Source organism: Gorilla gorilla, chromosome 5 (genome assembly GCF_029281585.2).
Source record: "Gorilla gorilla gorilla isolate KB3781 chromosome 5, NHGRI_mGorGor1-v2.1_pri, whole genome shotgun sequence".
Lineage (NCBI taxonomy): Eukaryota > Metazoa > Chordata > Mammalia > Primates > Hominidae > Gorilla > Gorilla gorilla.
The window spans coordinates 111,674,139-111,697,516 of NC_073229.2; the positions used below are offsets into that span (position 1 = coordinate 111,674,139).

Below are 23,378 nucleotides of genomic sequence, written 5' to 3' on the forward strand. Positions count from 1 at the left end.
ACCACATATATCATTGTATCAAAATTATACTTGTCCATTCGATCTATAGCAGCTGCAAGATCTCTGAAACAAAGCGGCCATAAACCAAGAGTTACTAAGCAGATCTGGGTAATAATTGGTCTTACCTATTTAATAGCAATGAGCATTTTCTAATTAAGAATTTATACCACAGCCTGAGGAATTCCACCCACACTTAGATAATCCGAATATCACATTTTGATATAAAATGATAAAAATAGGTTTGGGAAAAACAACAATAAAAACACTGGGAAAAGCAAAACCTAAAATAAATATAAATAAATAAAATTAATATATAAAAGTTCTACAACAAGTAGTAATAACAACTAAAATAGCTCTGGGTGAAGTGTCTTGTAGATAAATGTTTTATGATTAAGTCTCTACTAAAAAGAATCACCTGTTACTTCTCTGCAATATATTCTCTTAATGAACATATTTAAAATATAGATGATGTAGTAAACAGGTATTGTCTAGATACTCTCCTATTAGTATTACTAAGGACTTTCAAAGTCTTGGGTCAGTCAGGGGGAATACCTTCTAACGCATTTAAAAGACCATAAAGTCAGCCAGGTGCGGCGGCTCACGCCTGTAATCCCAGCACTTTGGGAGGCTGAGGCGGGCAGTTCACGAGGTCAGGAGTTTGAGACCAGTCTGACCAACATGGTGAAACCGTCTCTACTAAAAATACAAAAATTAGCTGGGCGTGGTGGCGCACGCCTGTAATCCCAGCTATTCAGGAGGCTGAGGCAGGAGAATCGCTTGAACCTGGGAGGCGGAGTTTACAGTGAGCCGAGATCGCACCACTGTACTCCAGACTGAGCAACAGAGCAAGACTCCGTCTCAAAAAAAAAAAAAACAACAACAAAAAGACCATAAAGTCCTTTGACAGAATTTCTATCTCTTTTATCTCTGATTAGATACAAATATCTAGTTTGCATATGAAATAATGAAAAACCATAAAATTTCATAAACCGAAATTTCAAGTCAAGGATTATGAAATATTAAAATTTAAAATTAGAGCTATTTTTGATTATATATGATACTGGAAAGACTGAAAAAATTTCTCGATCTTTCGAAATGTTAGGGATCATCAAAATGTCATTAGTACCTATCTCATGATCCTGACATTGCACAGAGCATGCATTCTCAATGGAGGCAAAAACTGGCTAATTTTTGTATTTTTAGTAGAAATGGGGTATCATCATGTTGGCCAGGCTGGTTTCAAACTCCTGGCCTCAGGTGATCTACCCTCTTCGTCCTCCCAAAGTCCTGAGAATACAAGCAAGAGCCACTGCGTATTTTTTGTAGAGATGGGTCTCATTATATTGTCCCGGCTGGTTTCAAACTTCTGGCCTCAAGTGATCCTCCTGCTTTGGCTTCCCAAAGTTCTAAGATTACAGGCGTGAGCCACTACAGCTGGCCAACAAAAAATGTTATTCTTCATGCATAAACCACAGATATGCATACAATATATACAGAGATACAGAATATCTGTGGGATAAAATTTCATGAGGATTGGCAATTAGGAAAAATATGGCTGAAAAGGTTGCTTGGAGGAATTATAATTTTTAAAATGTTGAGAAACACTTGTATAGCAGATTATCACAAAAATGATGTCACAAATAGACACCTGTTGTTTTTTTTGGTTTGAGATAAGGACAAAACAAAGGGAAACTTTTTGATTCAATGAAAAAACAAAAAAGAATAAGAAAAATTTCTAGGTTGAGTTTGTAGAAACTGAATTTCAAAGCCAGAAGACGTGCTAGGTCATTTAGTCCAGATCTCTCATTTCACAAAGTAGAGAATCATGGCCCAGAGAGTTAAACGACAGTCCCAGGTCTCCAGCCTCACACTCTGTTCTTTTCAGTATTCTCCTGCACTTTTGTCTGCTATAACAACTTTCATTTACATCCCCCACACAAAGGTATTCTATAAGAAACCCATTAGAAGGCAGAAGCAACTGACATTAAAGCAAAGTGAAAAAATCAAACATTTCAATAAGTGGCAAAAAGACAATTATTTTCAAAGAAAAAAGAGAAAGTACAGGTGTTAAGGTAAATACACACAAAAGTCTACATCTAATGACAGCCTGAAAAAACACCAAATTAGGATAGTTATAGAGACTTCATGTCATAGGGCCCCTTTTCTGACGGGATGTTTCTTTTTCCAAAGAAAAATATAGGTGTTGAAAAATTGACACCTAATGATAACCCAAAAAAGACACTACCAGACCCGGATAGTTACAGAGCCTCTGTTCTCAATGGATACTTCTTATAACCACTGTGCAATGGTTTATTTATTTAATCTATCTAGCAATAATTAGTTGATACAAAAAACTTTTCTAATATATATATTTGCTTATCTAGAAAAATAATGTACCTCTTAGATATATAAGCTCTTCTCACTTCCTAATCCCAATTGCATAGAATTGGTAAAGGGAAATGTCGAAAAGTAATAGAAGGTAAGAGATGAATTTCCTAAGGGGAAGTTAAAAGACTTAATTGGTTGCTTAAAGTTGTTTGGAACAAATTATGGTAGTTAATATAAAACAACAAAGTATCATGACTTTATGTTACAAAAGTGATTTGTGACCTAATATAAAATTCTGGCCTGGGAGACACTTTTGCCAGCAGTGCTTCTCTTTCCTATTAGCTTTGTCCCAGAAATAAGGGTGCTTGATAAACCCACTTCTTACTGATGAACAGAGATTGGCCCTTCCACAAAGGTCAGTCACAGAGATGGATGGAAAAAAAAATGTGACATGGCTGCTTTCTCCCTCAGCCTGCTTTACCAAATCCCAAAGAGTTCTGGTATTTATGTGCATGTAAGATGTTCTTTACAGCATAAGGAAACCCGAGCTAATATGGTCATCTTTTAGTATACATTTCCTGCCAACGTGCCATTGTAAAATACTTTTAGTTGATTATGAAGTACTTCAGTTTTACAGTTTATAGAATAATGTCATCAGCTGTGGAGTCCGATAATGCATAATTAATTGTACATAGTGTTTCATCTGAAAGCAACAGATTTAGAACCAAATGTTGACCCTCACAGAGGCTACAAACCTGGTTGCATAGAGAGAAGTCCCATCACTTCGCATTACAGTACAAATTGAGGAGGGGTCGCCATTCCCAGAGAGATCTACTACAGCCGTTCCTTTTCTAGAAATGCGAAAAGGTAACTCTGAAGCAACATAATAAATTCAGACCTTTAAAATTTTAATATCTAAAACATTAGCAAACCAGAAGCTATTTTTATTACCCACACTGCAATGAGCAGTGCCAATTCAAGCTTTAATCAACAATGGAAAAAAACAAGAATATGACCAAGAATCTCTTATGAATGGGTATGATGTAATTAATATTTGGTTAATCTTAGCTTTTAAATCTGTAGCTCCGGATAAGGTACTCAGAGATAAAATCTTTAATATACCCAGTTGAAAAATGAGATGCAGCTGCATTGTAACTATGAAATGTCACACATTCTCCTTCTAATTCACGGTATTATAACATTCAATATTGGGATAATTTTTAACATGCCACAAAGTACCCAAGTATTAAAACTACAGATTTTTGTCTTTCCTGTATGACCAAAATTTGGAATCTGTATATGACAATCTAAAAATTTTCCTTAAGGACATTACCGAGGATGCTATTATCTATGTTTCACATCTTCCTTATAAATATGACAGGAGAAAGTTTGCTTTGGTACTATGAAAAGTGACATGTCTCTTAAGCAATTGGTTTGCCTCTACATTATAGAGGTCTGGGCTTCTTTCACTGCTATTTCTCTGTTTAGCTGACAGGAAGCTAAAAGCTAAATTAGAAAACAATTAGGCAAGAAACAAAAATAAAAGGCATCCAAATTGGAAAAGAAGTTAAATTGTCTCTGCAGGCAACATAATCTTTTTTTTTCAATATGATCTTATAAATAGAAAACTCTGAATATGATCTTATACATAGAAAACCCTGAAGAATCCGCCAAAAACTGTTAGAATAAATGAATTTCATAAAGTTGCAGTATAGAAAATCAACATATGAAAATCAGTAGCCTTTTTTCCTTCTTTTTTTTTGAGACGGAGTCTCACTTTGTTGCCCAGGCTGGAGTGGTGCAGTGGCACGATCTCAGCTCATTGCAACCTCCGCCTCCTGGGTTCAAGCAATTCTCCTACTTCAGCCTCTCAAGTAGCTGGAATTAGGCGCGCGCCACCACATCCAGCTAATTTTTGTGTTTTTAGTAGAGACAGGTTTTCACTATGTTGGCCAGGCTGGTCTCGAACTCCTGACCTCATGTGATCCGCCCCTCCGGCCTCCCAAAGTGCTGGGATTACAGGCGTGAGCCACCGCGCCCCAGCCAAATATCAGTAGCATTTCTATACACAACAACAAACTATCTGAAAAAGAAATTTAAAAAAAATCCCATTTATAATAACATCAACAAAATTAAAATAGGAATAAATTTAACCAAGGATGTAAAATATCTGTACACTGAAAACTATATAACACTGATGAAAGAAATCAAAACACAGATAAATGGAAAGATATCCTGTATTAATGGATTGGAAAAATCAATATTTAAAAAATGTCCACACCACCAAAAGCAATCTACAGATTCAATGCAATCCCTACCAAAATTCCAATGACATTTTTCACAGAAATAGAAAACTCAATTCATATGGAACCATAAAAAACCCCCAAATACCCAAAGCAATATTGAGCAAAAAGAATAAAGCTGGGCCAGCTGTGGTGGCTCATGTCTATAATCCCAGCACTTTGGGGGGCCAAGGCAAGTGGATCACTTGAAGCCAAGAGTTCAAGACCAGCCTGGGCAACATGGTGAAACTCCATCTCTACTAAGAAATACAAAAATTAGCTGGGTGTGGTGGCACATGCCTGTAATCCCAGCTACTTGGGAGGCTAAGGCAGGAGAATAGGTTGAACCTGGAGGTGGAGGTTGTAGTGAGCCAAGAAAGCACCAATGCCCTACAGCCTGGATGACAAAGCCAGACCCTGTCCTAAAAAAAAAACAAAGCTAGAGGCATCGCACTACCTAATCTCAACATCTACTACAAACTATAGTAATCAAAACAGCATCATACTAGACAAAAACATAGAGACCAATGGAATAGAATAGAGAGCCTAGATACAAATTCACACATTTATGGTCAACTGAATTTTTTTTTTTTGAGATGGAATTTCGCTCTTATTGCCCAGGTTGGAGTGCAATGGCTCAATCTTGGCTCACCACAACCTCCGCCTCCCGGGTTCAAGTGATTCTCCTGCCTGAGCCTCCCAAGTAGCTGGGATTACAGGCATGCCCCACCACACCCAGCTAATTTTTGTATTTTTAGTAGAGATGGGGTTTCTCCATGTTGGTCAGGCTGGTCTCGAACTCCCAACCTCAGGTGATCTGCCCACCTCAGCCTCCCAAAGTGCTGGGATTACAGGCGTGAGCCACCATGCCCAGCCAGGTCAACTGATTTTTGACAAAGGTGCCAAAATAACACAATAAGAAAGGGACAGTCTCGGCCAGGCACAGTGGCTCACGCCTGTAATCCTAGCACTTTGGGAGGCCAAAGCGGGTAGATCAGGAGGTCAGGAGATTGAGATCATCCTGGCCAACACGGTGAAACCCCGTCTCTACTGAAAATACAAAAATTAGCAGGGTATGGTGGCACGCGCTTGTAATCCCAGCTACTTGGGAGGCTGAGGCAGGAGATTCGCTTGAACCTGGGAGGGAGTGGTTGCACTGAGCCAAGATCATGCCACTGCACTCCAGCCTGGCGATACAGTGAGACCCCGTCTCAAAAAAATAAAAACGAAAGGACAGTCTCTTCAATAAACGACATTGAGAAAACTGCATATCCATATGCAGAAGAATAAAACTAGATCCCTATCTCTCACCATGTACAAAAGTCAATTCAAAGTGGATTAAAGACAAATCTGAGAATTGAGCTATAAAACTATTAGAGGAAAACACTGAAGCCTTGGCAAAGATTTCTTGGAGCTAGTCCTCAAAGCATAGGCAACAAAAGCAAAAAATACACAGATGGGATTGCATAAAACTAAAAAAGCTTCTGCACAGCAAAGAAAACAATCAACAAAGTGAAGAGACAACCTAGAGGATTAAATACGTGGAAAACATGTATCTGGTAAGGGGTTAATGTGAAAATATATAAGGAACTCAACTCAATGGAAAAACAACAACAACAATAAAACTAAACCAAACCAACACCACCACTACCAAAAAAAACCCAACTAAAAAGTGGGCCAAAGAAGCCATTATCCTCAGTAAACTAATGCAGGAACAGAAAACCAAATACCACATATTCTCACTTATAAGTGGGAGCTGAACAATGTGAACACAGAGACACAAGGAAGGAAAGAACACAGACTGGGGCCTGCCGGGGGATGGGGAGGCGGGAGAGCATCAGGAAAAATAGGTAATGGATGCTGGGCTTAACACTTAGGTGATGGGTTGCCAGGTGCAGCAAATCACCATGGCACACATTAACATACGTAACAAATCTGCACATCCTGTACATTTGCCTGGGAACATAATAAAAAAAAAAAAAGTGGGCCAAAGACCCGTATAGACATTTCTCCAAGGAAGGCATACAAAAGGCTAACAAGTATATGAAAAGGTGCTGAACATCACTAATCATCAGGTAAATGCAAAATTAAAACCACAATCCACAATAAGATATTTCTTCACGCTTGTTAAGATGGCTTTTATAAAAAAAAAAAAAAAAGATAAATGTTGGCAATGATGTGGATAAAAGGGAACCCTTGTACACTGTTGGTGGGAATGTTGGTATAGCCATTATGGAAAACAATGTGGAGGTTCCTCAAAAAACAGAAAACAGAACCTCCATATATATGATCCAGCAAACTCACATCTGGGTATACAACCACAGAAAATGAAATCAGTATGTCCAAGTGAAATCTGCCCTACCATGGTTATTGTAACATTATTCACAATAGCCAAGATGTGAATCAACCTTAACAGATGAGTAGACTTTAAAATATACAACAGGTAATATTCAGCCTTAAAGTAAAAGGAAATCCCGTCATTTGTGACAACATGGATAAACTGAAAGGACATTATGCTCAGTGAAATAAACGATGCACAGAAAACAAATACTGTATAGTCTCACATGTGGAATCTAAAAAATTATAATCATAGAAGCAGAGAAGTAGAATGGAGGTTACCAAGGGCAGGGAATGGGGAGATGTTGGTTAAAGGCTACAAAGTTTTAGGTAAACAGGAGGAGTAAGTTCTGGAGATCTATCGTACAGCATTGTGAGTATAATTAACAATAATGCATAGTACACTTGAAAACTGCTAACAGGGTAGATTTTAAATGTTCTCATCATAGGTAAGTATGTAAGGTGATGGATATGTTAATTAACTTGATTTAAACATTTCACAGTGTGCATATATCAAATCATGTTGTACACCATAAATATATACAATATGTCATTCATCAATTACAACTTTTTTTTTAAAGAAAAAACTCTGACATAAGCCAGAAAACAGAATTCTAGGAGGGATATGCTAACACCATCTCTGACTTCATATTACTTTTCCTGCCCCTACTTCCTGTTTTCATCATTTTCCTCATTTATAAGCCTGTTATAGTATACTTATCTTCACACACTGCCTTAAATATTTTTTGAAAAGGCAGGGATTTCTTTTAAAAGGTAAAACTGAATCAGAAGATAATAAGATATATTTCCTTTTTTCAGTTATATCATTATCAGGTTATATGACCTTAGGTAGGTCACTTATATTTTCTGTACTTCAGTTCCCAGCCTTATAAAAAACAAGTAACATCCTTTCTCCAAACCTGAACAGCTTTTGCTATGGCAGCAAAATACAGAATGTGGGAAAGTACTCTGAACAGGAAAAAGCACTATAAAAAATCCCAAGAAAGCTGCACATTGCATTCTGTTGTCCTTACTCAAACGATACATCAATAACAATTTCAAAGAACAAATAATTTTACTAAAGAATAGTAACCTGATCATACATTGTTTTCAGTAGGAGTCCTTTACTCTCCAGCAACTTTAAGACCTCTTGAGATTTTTCACGATAAAATGATTCTCCTGAATATTCATCAAAATATACTCCCAGACGCTAAAAGAGTTCAGAAACAAAAAGACAAAGAAATGTTAATTGAATCTCCTATTCTTACCCTAAGGCAAAATTAAGGATGCTCTACCACCTGTCACACACATGAACACAATAAAAATTAAATCAAGGGCTGAGTGTGGTGGCTCATGCCCATAATCCCAGGACTTTGGGAGGCTAAGGCAGGAGGATCACTTACGCCCAGGAGTTCAAGCCCAGCCTGGGCAAGATGGCGAGGACCTCTTTATTTTTGTTTAAAAAAAAAAAAAAAAATTACTCCTCTTCTCAAACCTCCTAATAGTTTCCACTATACCAGTCAAGTCCTCACAATGGTACTATGCTGTGCAATACAGTAATCACTAGGCCCAAGTGACAATCTATACTGTTAAACTGGAATTAAGCAAAATTGAGAATTTAGCTCTTCTGTCACACTATTCACCCTATTCACCCTTCAAGCCACATGTGGTTGGTGGCTACTTAAGGAGACGGCCACAGATACAGAAGATTCCCATCACCACAAAAAGCACTGGACAGCCCTAGAGAAATCCTAGAATCATGCCCCATATGCTACTAGCTCTTCAACCTTCTCCTGTCGTTCATCTTGCTTACTTACTCCAGTCACATGGGCTTCTTTACAAAACTGTCATTCCACCTAAAGACTCCATACCTGATCTCCCCAGCTAGCATCTAGAACCATCTAATAAAAACATAGTTGTTTCTTGCTTTATCTTTAATTTGTTTAGTTTGCGCTCTGTCTCTAGGCTAGAATATAAGGTCTGCGAGAGCAAGGGTTTTCCTCTTCTATTCGCTGTGTGTATTATCCCCTACCCACCAAATGTTTATTAAATGAATCAGTTTATTAACCATCACATACCGGCCTAAGGAAGTGAAAGAACAAAAAATAAATATGAAAAAGTGAAGGAATGCTAGAACAGAAAAGTCAGATAAAAATGAAGTATGAGAATATCACCTGACACTGCTTCAGGATTATTTTGCAGTTCTTTCAGCCCAAAAAACAAAATTTGAGTCTTAATTTTAAATTCACCTACAAATCTATTTTTAAAACACAAGCTTAACACGCAACTTTACTATGCAGGTAACAGCCGAGAGCTGCACCGCATCATGGGAAAGCAGAAGGGAGGGTCAACCAATACCTTGTAAACCCGAATGTACTCTTCAATGCTCAAGTCCCGAAATTTTTGCCACAGTGAAAGTGCTTGCACATCGCCCAGTTCCAATCGTTGGAAGAACTCCTGTGCTGCTTTTGCTACACTTTTATCATCTGCTGCTTCTTTATTAACTTGTACATAAACCTAAAAGTACAATAGTACATTAAATGAAGTACATAACAGGTCATTGTTATCTCTAACACGGAAAGAAAGCAAAAAAAGCACATTCTGAGAATTCTCATTTAAAATTTTCCAAGTTGGGTACATTACAGAGTGTAACTTTTCTTTTTTGCCATGGGCCCCTGGTGAAGCATATAGACCCCTTCTCAAAATGTTTCTAAATTCATAAAATAAAATACACAGGGTTACGAAGAAATGAATTACTCTGAAATAACCAAATAGCCAAAAATTAATTTGTGATATAGTAATGGAGGAAAATACTCAATTTCCGAGAGAGGTTAGGGAAAAGAAAGTATAATTTTTTCTTTCCATCTAAATCCACAGATCCCCAGGGTAAGAATACCTATTTAAGACTAAACTGGCATTTCTTCTGTTATTTTTCAAAATGCCATATTATTATCCTGTAACTTCGCTGAAAAAGGTTGAATAAAGTAGGATGGCTCGATCTGGCAAAGAAACAGCTAACGGATGATTTAGCATTTGTTTTAATCAAAGATTTTTAAACTGTTCTCTAAATAGTTTACTGTGTAAAGACCAATACAATAGGTGATCTTGGGAAAAAGGACTGCTTTTGGATAGTCAGTATAATTATACTCTAAACTTAAGATCCTAAAAACTGTGTTGAGCACCTCTTCTGGAGTTTTATTTTGCATCACCTGTCTTAGCTGGTTTAGCTCCATACTCAGCCAATAACTAGGGTGGAGTTGATGGTTTATTAAGGGCTCAGGCTTACTCCTCCAGCTCTAGGAATCTGTGTTCCCAATGTAGTTTCAATCATTTTCCAGTCTCAAAAATATAATGTTAATAAATGACATTAAAATATTAATATTATAGTTCAAGTAGTACTGAAGTTACACATATGGACAAATATTTACAAATTGTAACTCACCTGCAGGTTGAAACATCAATGAGAACTTTATTATTTCCAGAAAGCTATTAAAGTCTCATGAAAGCAATAAAAATTGGTGAATAAACTATGAAAAAATAAGGCTTCTAAACCCTTACAATGTTATTATCAAAACATCCGGACAGCAGTATTTGGATAGGAAAAAATGATTTTATTGCTGGAGGACACATTGGCTTATACCCACTAGATACTACCAACAAATGGGACAGGGCATTAAACATCTGTCAAGGTAAAAACGTTTCACCTTTCATAGATGATCTATGTTAATTACTGGAATGACAGACTTAAATAAATAAATATTGCTAAATAAAGTTAAAATTACCTTTTTTTTCCCCTAGAAAAGAGTTAACTAGCAGGTCTGATACTGTTATATTTAAAACATCCTGCTTGCAAGGTTGGCCACTGGCTGGCATCTATTAACTTAGATTTTTGGGAATGTCTCCACCAACTTAACTGATAAAAGTGGTCACTGTGCCTACACTGTGAATGCAAACAGTACAGCTTAGGCTGAACTTCTGCTTTCCTTCTGGGAGTTTGGGATTTAGGACATTCTAAGCAGAGGGTACCTACATGACTAACTCTCAACAAAAACCTTGGACACGGTATCTAATGAACTTTTGCCAGTGGACATTTCACATATATTCTCAAAATTTGCTGCTGGAAGTATGTGCACCTTGTGTGACTCCACTGGGAAAATTTGAGAGTTTGGAAAGCCTGGTTTCCTCTGGACTTTACCCCATATGTGCCTTTTCCCTCTGCTGATTTTGCTTTGTATCCCTTCACTGTAATAAATCATAGCCACAAGTAAGACTATGCTGAGTTCTGTGAGTCCTCTGCGTGAATCACTGAATTGGGGGGAGGGGTGGTCTTAGGATACCTGACACATCATAAAAAGATGATGTTTATGTAGTCGTATTAGTAAGTCCAGAACAATACATACAATGTCAGTTAGAAAACAAAGAAGATTTTGGTAAAGTATGGGAAAACAAAGAGGGTCCCCATAAGATAGTAAACTGCGACTTCTTGACTTTTGAATGACACAGCCATTGACAACTGCTTAACGGTCCAGTATACAGATGTTAAAAACATAAATATATATTCACAAGTGGTTTTTGATTCTATCTCACACACATACGTACATGTGCACACAAGTTATAAGCAAACATATGCAAAATGTCCTTATTTTCACAAAAGAGTTTAGTTTCTTTTTTTTTTTTTTTTTTTTTTCCATAAAGCCTTTCTTCAGGGTGAAGTTTCTTTGTTTTTAAATCTAGGACTTTAAACTCAAATAACCAAACATTTAAAAATCTATTATGCATTATGATATGACTATTTTAGAAAAAACTTCACCAGAATCTTCTTTCTTAAAAAATAGAAATAATTAAAACAAAAAGCCCTTAAAACATGTGAATATTCTTAGTATTTCCACAATATGTAGTTATAAAACAAACATTAGTGAAAATCAACTGACACTATCAAAGAGAAGAGCTTTAATAAGCACTTCCCAATATACCTATAAATGCACAATATAAAACTAAACAGTTACCATGAACCTTTCTAATTAACCCTTGGAAAGTACGCATTTTGAAGATATCTTCCTTTTAAGGCTAAATTTAGACACAAAGAGATAAAAAGGCAATTTTAAATTTGGGCTTCATAATAAGGCAGCATGGCTTAGTAAAGTTTTTGAGGATGGAAACACAATTTTTCTCTTAGAAGAAAACACAAAAACCAGTTGTGTTTCCTTTAGGGAATAAACTAAATGTCTTAGACTTCCTTAAAAAAAAATTAACATTCCCTTTTCACTATTTCTAGATGTTGGGCCTGCCAAATAGCGTAACATTTTATTTTGAATTTAACTCAGATAATTACAGTAAGCTCTTGGGCTGATCTGCCCAAATATAAAGAACTAAGCATGAAAATTAAAAGTAGCACAATAAGCCTTTCTTATCCCTTTAAATTTGATCCTAGAATACTATTAGCCACATGGGCACAGTTTAACTCCTTGATGTCGGGCTCTAACCCCACTTCTAGCCATGCTTATCTTAGAAATACTGAGAATAACTGCTAAGGATGGTTAGCAAAACTTAGAAACCACAGACCCTTTTTTCATATATTTATGTCATCTTAAAATGCACTGAATTTTTACCTAGTTTAGAAAAGAACATGTAAAAATATTCATGATTATAATTTGAACAACTTCATTATGTTTAATGCTGTTTCATTGATCAGAAATTTCTTAGCTGCTAGTTGATTCCGAACATGAAATGAAAAATTAAAGACATTCAAATGTGTTTATATAATTAAAATTGAATATATCAATACTGCAAACAGTTAATAATAAAGCCAAAATGTGGTAGGTAAAAAAATTACTAACTTGAGCTATTTCATGAGTTATCAAATTTCTCCTCCTTAATACATTATTAGTAGGATATAAACTGTATTTTACCTTCCATTAATCTTTTCATATTTAGAATCTCCTACTTTTACTCTATGTATATACATAACCACATTCATTATATCTTACATCTTTATTCAGGGATGATAATTATTAACTCCTTGTAGAGCACCACACACAAGCACCTAATAAATGTTAACATTTCTCATGCTGATAAAAGTATTTTTTGCACATTTCAATGGTGTCAGATATTTACTCAGCTATTAATGTGTACTTTGTTCTTGCTAGGTATTTCAAAACTCATTCTAAGAGGAAGACTAAGAGGACAATGACACACTGTAGTGTTGTCCCAAATAAGCAGAGAGAGAGTAGAAAAGCAAGCAGTGTTGGGAAGGGACAGCAGGGAGCAATGGTCAAGTGGAGAAACTGCCAGGATAGAGGAAAGGAGAATTACCTGGAATGGGGAGGAGATGGGGAAGACTTCCAGGAGGAGCAGAAGCTAGGAAGCCCCTGGGGTGGTGCAGACCCACAGTGGGAAATGGTTCACGGTGTGTCTACATAGCGATCTTGTCTCTAGACCTGTGGACAGGGCAAGGACCACCAGCTAATGTCTGTCACACAAGAAGAGCTGCATGCCTCCAAGCATCACATAGGCTGGGATACTAAACATGTAAGAGACCAGTGTGCACTGAAGACAAGAAGAGTCCTCTAGGACTGTCCTAGGAGGCACATAAGAGCCTGGGGAACTTTGCGTGATTTAGTAGGTGGGAAATTCTTATCAATGACTTACACTGACTCTTACAAGTGACGGCTGGAATCAGATTTTCTTACACTTATAATTTAAAAACTATTTCTTACATATAAATGTTATTAAGGAACAAAATTCATACTAGCCATAACAGTAACATTCCCTGGAAAAAGAAATGTAACTTAAACAATGATGAAATCTTGAATGCAATTTTTCATAAAATAAAAACTTCAACTGCATAAATATCCCTACATATGACGAGAATTTAGTCTTGAATTATTTACTTAAAGTTGAGAAATTGGAGACTCTAAAGTTAGGAAAAACATTGTCTCTTGAGGAATAGATACTAATTCCATGTTTTTAAAAATGAGAGCAAGTAAACATTATCACTCATTGAATCGGTGCTTTGATCTTGTCCTATTTAAAAAAATTTTTTTTTGCCTACTGATATGGGGAAGCTCAGGGTCAAAACTATTATGTAATATTACCTAGTGATACACTAACCCCTCACTATTTTTCTTTTATTAAATGCCCATCACTGTAATTACCTTAAATCCTGCTAGAAAGGGGCAAGGTAGAAATACTGAAATAGAACCTTTGGAGGCCATTTTGAACTTAAAGAAATTTTTATACTATTTGTGTTATTATGTAACTGTTTTTTTTTTTTTTTTTTTTTTTTTTTTTTTTTTTTTGAGACAGAGTCTCGCTCTGTTGCCCAGGCTGGAGTGCGGTGGTGTGATCTCAGCTCACTGCAACCTCCACCTCCTGGGTTCAAGCGATTCTCGTCCCTCAGCCTCCTGAGTAGCTGGGATTACAAGCATGCATCACCATGCCCAGCTAATTATTTGTATTTTTTTTTTTTTTTAAGTAGAGATGGGGTTTTGCCACGTTGCCCAGGCTGGTCTCAAACTTTTGAGCTCAGGCAATCCACCTGCCTCAGCCTCCCAAAGTGCTAGGATTGCAGGTGTGAGCCACCGCGCCTGGCCTATGTAACCTTTTTTAATGTCAGCGCTAGGATACAGGCTAATCCATATTTTATTGGCATGATATTTATCTCTTATAAGAGGCTGCCCTTACATTTCATAAGAATGGCTATGGTTACAAAAGCCGTATTAATAGGCAATATGCAATGAGTCAAGTTCTATTAATAAAACCTTCTATAGCAAAAAAAAAGGTTAATATGCTTAGAGATACTGTTAGATATTAAAGTCTATTCAAATAATTTAAATCTAAAATGAAGCCTGATAAGTTACCTTTAAAAGTATTATTTAAATAGGTAAACGTAAATGATGACACCCTCATATCCACGATTCAGATTTAATACTTGTTAACTTTTCCCATAAGAAATTACTTTTTACCTGGGTGTGGCGGCTCACACCTGTAATCCCAGCATTTTGGGAGGCCGAGGTGGGCGGATCACAAGGTCAGGAGTTTGAGACCAGCCTGGCCAACATGGTGAAACCCCGTCTCTAGCAAAAATACAAAAAAATTAGCTGGGCGTGGTGGTGCACAACTGTAATCCCAGCTACTCAGGAGGCTGAGGCAGGAGAATCATTTGAACCCGGGAGGCAGAGGTTGCAGTGAGCTGAGATCACGCCACTGCACTCCAGCCTGGGCAACAGGGCAAGACCCCGTCACGAAAAAAAAAAAAAAAGAAAAAAAAAGAAATTACTTTTCAATATAAGTGGAAAGGCTTTTTGATATATTGTCTAAAGTTTATTGCAAATGTTTTCCTGAATCACTAATGTGAATTCTAAATAAAAAAAAATATTAGTTATTTAACAGCCAATTCACAAGGGAAGAGGAACTATAACAAAACTACTTCCCTGTTTTGTAACCAAAAAAAACCAAATTAGAATAATTAAAGAAAAAGTTTCAAATGCTTGCCAACAAAATCCTAGGTCCCACGTACAAAACAGCTAGATGTCATGGGAAAAGAATGCTATAAGGTACAGAGAAAAACCACTAGTGAAGCATATGCACCAAAATGGAAATGCAATAAATGACTGTGGGTGTTAAATATTTTCATCAAAGAAATTCTGAAACTATCATATAATATCATTTCCAAGCTAGCTGAGAAACTGAATATACTAATACTGATTATAGTGCAATTTAGAGAATACTGATCATAGTTCAATTTAGAGGAAGGCAGGCCATAAAATCTGCTACTGTATGGCCTATGCCAAATTCAAAACAAATATGCCAGAAGGTTGAAAGTGCCAAAACTAAACTACTAATTGTGTCCCTGGTATAGCAACTCAGGGGATGAAAGAAAGGAAAATTCTATGTACATAATTAAACCAATGGAAATCAATGGCTCATAAAGCCATTCTATAGTGGGGGTGTGGGGGCATTCACTGCATAGAGCACTTAGGAGCCAGACTACCTGTGCCGGAATCCTGGGTTTGGCCTGTGGTTTCCTCCGCAGTAAACTATGTTAACAAAGTAAGTTAAATTCTGACAAATGGTAATTAGTGTATCCTATAATAGTTACTTATTTCCTGGACAAACAATACATTTTATATTCCACAACTTATATATAATTAGAAAAGGGGGCAAAAGAGAACTATAAAAGCAAATTCATTCAGGCATTTACTGCAAGCCATAATATTTAGGGTTGTGGATAAGGAAGGTAAGGAAGACATGGTCTTTCCTCTCAAAGAGCTCACTACTAACTACAACTTGATATGGAAAAAAAACAAGTGTTCCATCAAAGCTTTGAGAAAACAGATTTTCACAAATAAGAAAGAGTAAATGCAGATCATCTTAAAGTTTTCCTTCGAATAAATCAGCCAACATTATTTACCAATACACCAAGCACTTTCCAAGCATAGAATCACGATCTCTGACTTTCTGGTCACCTTTCTGGTGACCAGAAATAACGATGGGGCAGAGTCTCTGTATTACCACCTACGTTATTTGTGACATTGCAGGGCAAGCAAAGGCATCTTTCAATTATTAAATAAATTGAGTTGTTGACATTCAGATTTTCTTTTAGAAACAGAATAACATCAACATTTGCTTAAAGCTCAAAAAAATTCCTCATTTATGCTAACAGTTGTTTTTGAAAGTAATCCAAAGTGACAAATGTAATTTAAAAATGAAAACAGAGTCTATAAAATTTGCATATATAATAACCTGTAAGCTGCCATTTTAGGCTTTGCATATTTTCTGTCCTGCAAAAGGAGAAGGAAAAGAGCAAGTGAGTACTCTAATGGTCTTGTCGTCTATTACAAATAGCAAAGTGGGTGTATCTTGCCTTCTTTTGTCTTTAAATGCAGTTTCCCAGTGAATCTATTCGGCAAAACAACACTAATGAAAGCAACACCATTATTATTCGACTTTTTAGTTATTCACAGAAGTACCCTGTTGCCCTTATTCCTTCCATATGTGTACCCATCAGTAAATAACCTCTAACATAGATGTTGATCTTCCACTATTTTTGAGTCTCTAAAGGCAGGAAATTATATTAAACTGCAAAGAAAGAAATATATTCTTAGGTTTATCTGGAGTTTGAAAACAGATTCTCCTGAAATATTTAAAATACTGTACAGCCTCAGCAACACAGTGAGACTTCGCCTCCACAAAAAACCCCACAAAACCTACACCTATATACGGCTAGGCACAATGGCTCATATCTGTAATTCCAATACTTTGGGAGGCTGAGGTGGGAGGATCACTTGAAGCTAGGAGTTTGAGACCTGCCTGGACAGCATAGCAAGACCCTATTGCTATTTAAAAAATTAAAAAATAGGCTGGGTGTGGTGGCTCACACCTATAATCCCAGCACTTTGGGAGTTTGAGGCAGGAGGACTGTTTGAGCCCAAGAGTTTGAGACCAGCCTGGGCAACATAGGGAGACCATGTCTCTACAAAAAATCAAAAAATTAGTTGGGTGTGCTGGTGTGTGCTTGTAGTCCTAGCTACTTGGGTTGCTGAGGTGGGACAGTCACCTGAGCCTGGGAGGTCAAGGCTGCAGTGAGCTGTGATTGTGCCACTATATTCCAGGCTGGGCAACAGAGTAAGATCCTGTCTCACATAATTAATTAATTAAAAGATAAAAATAAAATGTCATAGAAGACAAAGGTTTACTATTTGCAAGATTAAATAAAAACTTTTGAGGTGGGGAAGAAGAAAGATAAAAAGAATAACTCTCACATGTCATGCTTCACTCTAAATCAATGACACAAGGTCTCCAAGCAGGTATTTGTATTTTCTGCAACATGGGGTGTCTCTGTGTAAAAAGTGAAGTAGAGGTTCCCCTTCAAAGACACTTTCCTCCCCGTCTAATTAAGGACAAATAGTGACTTCTCTTAGAAGTAAAATTTATTCAAAGACCTGTGCTAACATCCTTAAATATCTGCTAGCCGTAATAAAGAAATCAATATACTTTGTGTTCTTAGCTCCTATAATTTAGCCTAAATATCTGCCCTGGCATGCTTACATTGGTCCAAGCAAGCATTAGGTGATAGCCTGTTCCTCTTCCTTATTTGGAGGTGTTTTTACCTTTCTCAGTATTTCACAAGTTACTTCCTGCTTCCTTTGTTCTCCCCTGCCTTTGCCTCTTTTGAAAAGTTAAAGTTGCTAGCCAATCGGGACAAATACAGAATGTGAGGTTCCGTTCCAGCCAATGGAAACCAGACACAGCAGTAGGGTGGATGTGTCAAGTTATAAATGACCCTGTCTCTTTTGTTCGGTATACTCTCGTGGCAAAACTGCTGGCGAGTGTACCCTTTCTGCAGAGAGTAAAAATGGCCTTGCTGAGATAATTAAATTTATGTTCAACTGCTATTTCTTTGTGGCACCGAAGAACAAGCATGCTATTTCTAAATAAACATTTTCACATATAACATCTGTGGGCCTGGATCTCATGAAAGATTAAGCTTGAGGTAAAATTATTCAAGTGTAAAAATAAATAAATAAATACAGTAAAAACTCCAGGCACTAAGGGAACATACTTTATAGACAACCATGAAGAATTATTAATTTTTATATTCCTCCCTATCAATAAAACTCTTAATGGGAAAGAGAGAAAAAATCTTTTGGTTAACATGATAAATCAAAATGCAGTCATTTAGAGTGAAGTATTGGCATGGACTCAGGGGAAAACGGCAAACCTTTAAAGGTCTTTAAGAACTGGAATATGGGCTAGGGTGTGGCGGCTAACACCTGTAATCCCAGCACTTTGGGAGGCCGAGGTGGGCTGATCATGAGATCAGGAGTTCAAGACCAGCCTGGACAACATAGTGAAACCCCGTCTCTACTAAAAAATACAAAAAAAAAAAAAAAAAATGGCTGGGTGTGGTGGTGGGCACCTGTAATCCCAGCTACTCGTGACGCTGAGGCAGAATTGCTTCAACCCAGGAGGCGGAGGTTGCAGTGAGCCAAGATCGCACCACTGCACTTCAGCCTAGGCAACAGTGTGAGACTCCTAAAAAAACAAAAAACAAAAAAAAAACAAAAACTGGAATATGTTTTTGTTCAATTTAACTGCAAAGCCAGCTGCAGGAAAAAATCACGTTAACAGGAAAATGATGAAGCACTCTCTGTGGCTTAAGCTGGAGAAGTAAAGCATTATTTTTGCAAGTGCTTTTTCTCACACACAAGCAGAACATGTTTAGTCTGATCCCCTGATCTGTCACCAACATGGCTGACTTCGTATCCGTGTTTCCACTGTGAGGCCCAGAAACGGCAGAGATAACAACAGGGACAACAAAAAGGAAACACATCCCTGGAGATTGTTTGGACAGGAAGGGCTTTATTAATAAACTCGAGGAAGAACTGAAGATAAAGAAGCAAAGTATCCAAGGGACTAAATGAAATAGAGTAGATAGAAATTCACATTGGACAAAAGCCAGGAAAATGAGGTGAAAGATGTAAATGGAAAAAGCACACACAATTTCAGAGAGAAATAGACATGCCGTCCCCCACACCAGAAAAAGAACAAAAATATTCATTTTTCAAGTCTAATTGATATACAGTTATTACCACGAAAAAAGCTGCAGTACATATTAACTGACAGAAAATTGAGAAATTTCTGTGTCGAATAATTATCTTGCATGTTCATTCTAAAAAGATTCTATACCTGAAGAAATACTGTCTCAAATCAACTAAAAGAACATTTAAAAAATCTTAGATTAGGAAATATAAATAACCTAGTAAAATAAGTGCAACATTTTCTTTCTTTCTGAGACAGGGTCTTGCTCTATCGTCCAGGCTGGAGTGCAGTGTCATGACTACAGCTCACTGCAGCCTTGAACCCCTGGGGTCTAGCAATCCTCCTGCCTCAGTCTCCCCAGTAACTAGGACTACAGGCACAGGCCACTGTGCCTGGCTAATATTTTATTACTTTATAGAGGCCAGGTCTCATTATGTTGCCCAAACTGGTCTTGAACTCCTGGTGTCAAGCAATCCTCCTGCCTTGGCCTCCCAAAGTGCTGGGATGCAAGTGTGAGTCACTGTGCCCAGCCAAAAGCAACATTTTCAATTATGTTTTGGTTCCTTGTTTTAAAGAACATATTTTTTAAACCTCTGGAGGCTGGGCGTGGTGACTCACGCCTGTAATCCCAGCACTTTGGGAGGCCAAGGTGGGTGGATTACCTGAGGTCAGGAGTTTGAGACCTGCCTGGCCAACATGGAGAAACCCCATCTCTACTAAAAATACAAAAATTAGCTGGTTATGGTGGCATATGCCTGTAGTCCCAGCTACTTGGGAGGCTGAGGCATGAGAATTGCTTGAACCCAGGAGGCAGAGGTTGCAGTGAGCTGAGATTGCACCACTGCACTCCAGCCTGGGCAACAGAGCGAGACCCTGTCTCAAAATAAAGAAAAATAAACCTCTGGGATTAAAAACATGTTACTAAGCTACATAGTACTCTGAAAAATTTTTGAAATGTTTTCTTGCCAACTTACTTCAAAGAGATGCTGTAGAGGATTGGACTGCAGTTTTTCCTCATAGCCAAACAGCTGGAAGCCAGTTCCCAGAAGACCTACCATGATAATCCGTAAATGAAAAATTATAAAGTTGAACAATAGAGAATAGGCATGACAGGGAATAGGTATAATTCTATAAAAAGAGCAACCTGTCATATTATGTATCCTGAGAAGTATTACAAAACACACTTCTACCTTCTATGACCCCATAAACTGACACAAGTCAAATTCAATATATTTAATCATAAATTCAACATACTGAATAGATCACTGAAATTAAGCTCACAGAAACCAATAGGTTATGAGCTCATCAAAGGTAGAGTCTAGGACTAATTTATCTTTGTACTAACAGTGCTGAACACTACCTTAGCAGACATTAAAAAATAAACATTTATTAAGCATCTACTCTGTTGAAGTGTGACATCATGAAGCTAGACACTAGGCACTCAAAATTTATTAAAAAAACTGATGGAAAGTGTTTTGAAACTTTCTTTTTAAACTTCTAGGCATTAATGCGAAGACAGCAATGGTTTTGTTGTTATATTAGTTCTTAAACAAATAACTGGAGGAAAACAGCAAGGTAAAACTTGGAACATCCTTGATTATTTCTCAGGTTCAAGGTAGCCAAGCAACAAAAATCTTTAATTTGACTGTGTATAATTTTTTAGTCTTTGATGATAAATTCAGAGTTCAGGGATAGTGTTAATTTGAACCTAAAAAAAAAAAGGAAAAAAAAAAAAACCCAAACACCAAAAACTAACTGAGGTTGGTAAACTACATATTAAAATTCCTAGTACAGTCTGGGAGTACGTAGACTCAAGATATTCTGCATAAAGATGATCATAACTTCCGTTAGAAAGGATATATGCAGCCTGGGTTAAGAGGAACATTAGTTGGGAGGGGGGAGGGATAGCATTAGGAGATATACCTAATGTTAAATGACGAGTTAATGGGTGCAGCACACCAACATGGCACATGTATACATATGTAACAAACCTGCACGTTGTGCACATGTACCCTAGAACTTAAAGTATAATATAATAAAAAAAAAAGAGGAACATTAGTTTTATTACTTTAAATACCAATGTATGGCTGGGTGCAGTGGCTCATGCCTGTAATCCCAGCACATTGGGAGGCCAAGGTGGGTGGATCACCTGAGGTCAGGAGTTCGAGACCAGCATGACCAACAAGGAGAAACCCTGTCTCTACTAAAAAAATACAAAATTAGCCTGGCATGGTGGCACATGCCTGTAAACCCAGCTACCAGGGAGAGTGAGACAGGAGAATCGCTTGAACCTGGGAGGCGGAGGTTGCGGTGAGCCGAGATCCCGCCATTGCACTCCAGCCTGGGCAACAAGAGCAAACTCTGTCTCAAAACAAAAACAAAAACAAAAACAAAAACAAAAACAAAAAAACAAAACCAATGTATTGGCCAGGGGTGATAGGACTCCCTCCTGTAATCCCAGCACTTTGGGAGGCCAAGGTGGGCGAATCACTTGAGGTCAGGAGTTCGACACCAGCCTGATGAACATGGCAAAACCCTGTCTCTACTAAAAATACAAAATTAGCCTGGCATGGTGGTGCATGCCTATGATCCCAGCTATTCGGGAGGCTGAGGCAGGAGAATCACTTGAACCTGGGAGGTGGAGGTTGCAGTGAGCTGAGATGGTGCCACTGCACGCCAGCCTGGGTGACAGAGCGAGACTCCATCTCGGAAAGAAAAAAAAAAAACAATTTACTTCTATAACTATATCAATTACCAAGCTTCAGATCTAAAGGGCTTTACTGATACACATTTTTCTATTCAAGGTTCAGTAGAAAGTGGGACGTGACTGAACACAGGACACAGGAATATACAATACTTCGGAACTTAGGAACAAGAAGGATGACTGAAGCTCTATTCACTTTCAAGCAAGAGCAAATGTGATTATAATTCAGGGTGGTTGGAGCAGTGTGTGGAAAGATGCTCAGTGTTCCAAAACACAAAAATGGGAAAAGTAAGGCCAATTCCATTTAACATTCAGCCTAATACATTTTCAAAAACTAATTCTGTGCTTAGAAACTGCCAACTTTCAAATGGAGATAGCTGAAACAGCAAAATTATTCTTTAACAATGATGGTTATAATGGAAATGTTGACAGATCATTAACCATAGCAGTCCTTTACAGAAAAAACTGCTGTAACGAAATCCTGCAGCTAAAATTTAATGAATACCCTAATCACATATTTGCTAATGCCTCTGAAATGTCTAAATCGGTCAAACTAATAAAAATCAGTGCCATCTATTAAGTCTGACTATTGAGCCTAGGGCCTAGCCCTCTGACTACCAGCTGTTGTGAACTACAGGTTGATTTTTTAAATGCAGGGCATGTATTCTGATTCTTCCATAGTGAACAGTAATGGTACTGTTAACAGGTTCAAGGTCTACTCTTCTTAGAGTGCTTCTTATGTGACAAGCACTGTAGATATAAAAGTTAAGTCCACGCCTTCAAGGAACATGCCTAGTAGGGCAGGGAAGCACACAAATAAGAACATAAGACAGGAGCCTTACCATATTTGAGTAGAGCTGGATACCAGGAAATTGGTGATGTGAGAAGATGGGCAAGGGTGTGTCTCTGTGTCAGAGAATGCTTTATAGAAATGATACTAGAGCTGTTTCTTAAAATACACATGGTGGTAACAACAGATTTTTTTTAAAGTTTGTATTTCACAATCTACCCAGTCCTTCACTACCATAACAACTTCATTTACCTTGCCCTCTCACACCTTGATTACTGGTTTACATGAATTAGGAATGGTTCTGAGTAAACTCATTATATGAGAGATAATTTGTGGTAGTACTTAACTGTTTGGATCACACTCCTCTCTTTTTCTCTTTTCCTTTTGGACTTTC

General features: G+C 37.4%; 1 protein-coding gene across 5 annotated transcripts in view; it reads right to left on the reverse strand.

The window, feature by feature from the left end:
• RARS2 (arginyl-tRNA synthetase 2, mitochondrial) overlaps positions 1–23,378 on the reverse strand; it is a 74,655-nt gene that overhangs the window by 7,078 nt on the left and 44,199 nt on the right. For all 5 annotated transcript variants that reach the window (XM_055391163.2, XM_004044386.5, XM_019029958.3 and 2 more), the window contains 5 exons: positions 20,465–20,541; positions 9,306–9,464; positions 8,051–8,157; positions 3,084–3,179; positions 3–63 (listed from right to left, as the gene is read on the reverse strand). In XM_055391163.2, coding sequence (XP_055247138.1) covers positions 3–63; positions 3,084–3,179; positions 8,051–8,157; positions 9,306–9,464; positions 20,465–20,541 — 500 coding nt within the window. The remainder of the gene's footprint in view (positions 1–2; positions 64–3,083; positions 3,180–8,050; positions 8,158–9,305; positions 9,465–20,464; positions 20,542–23,378) is intronic.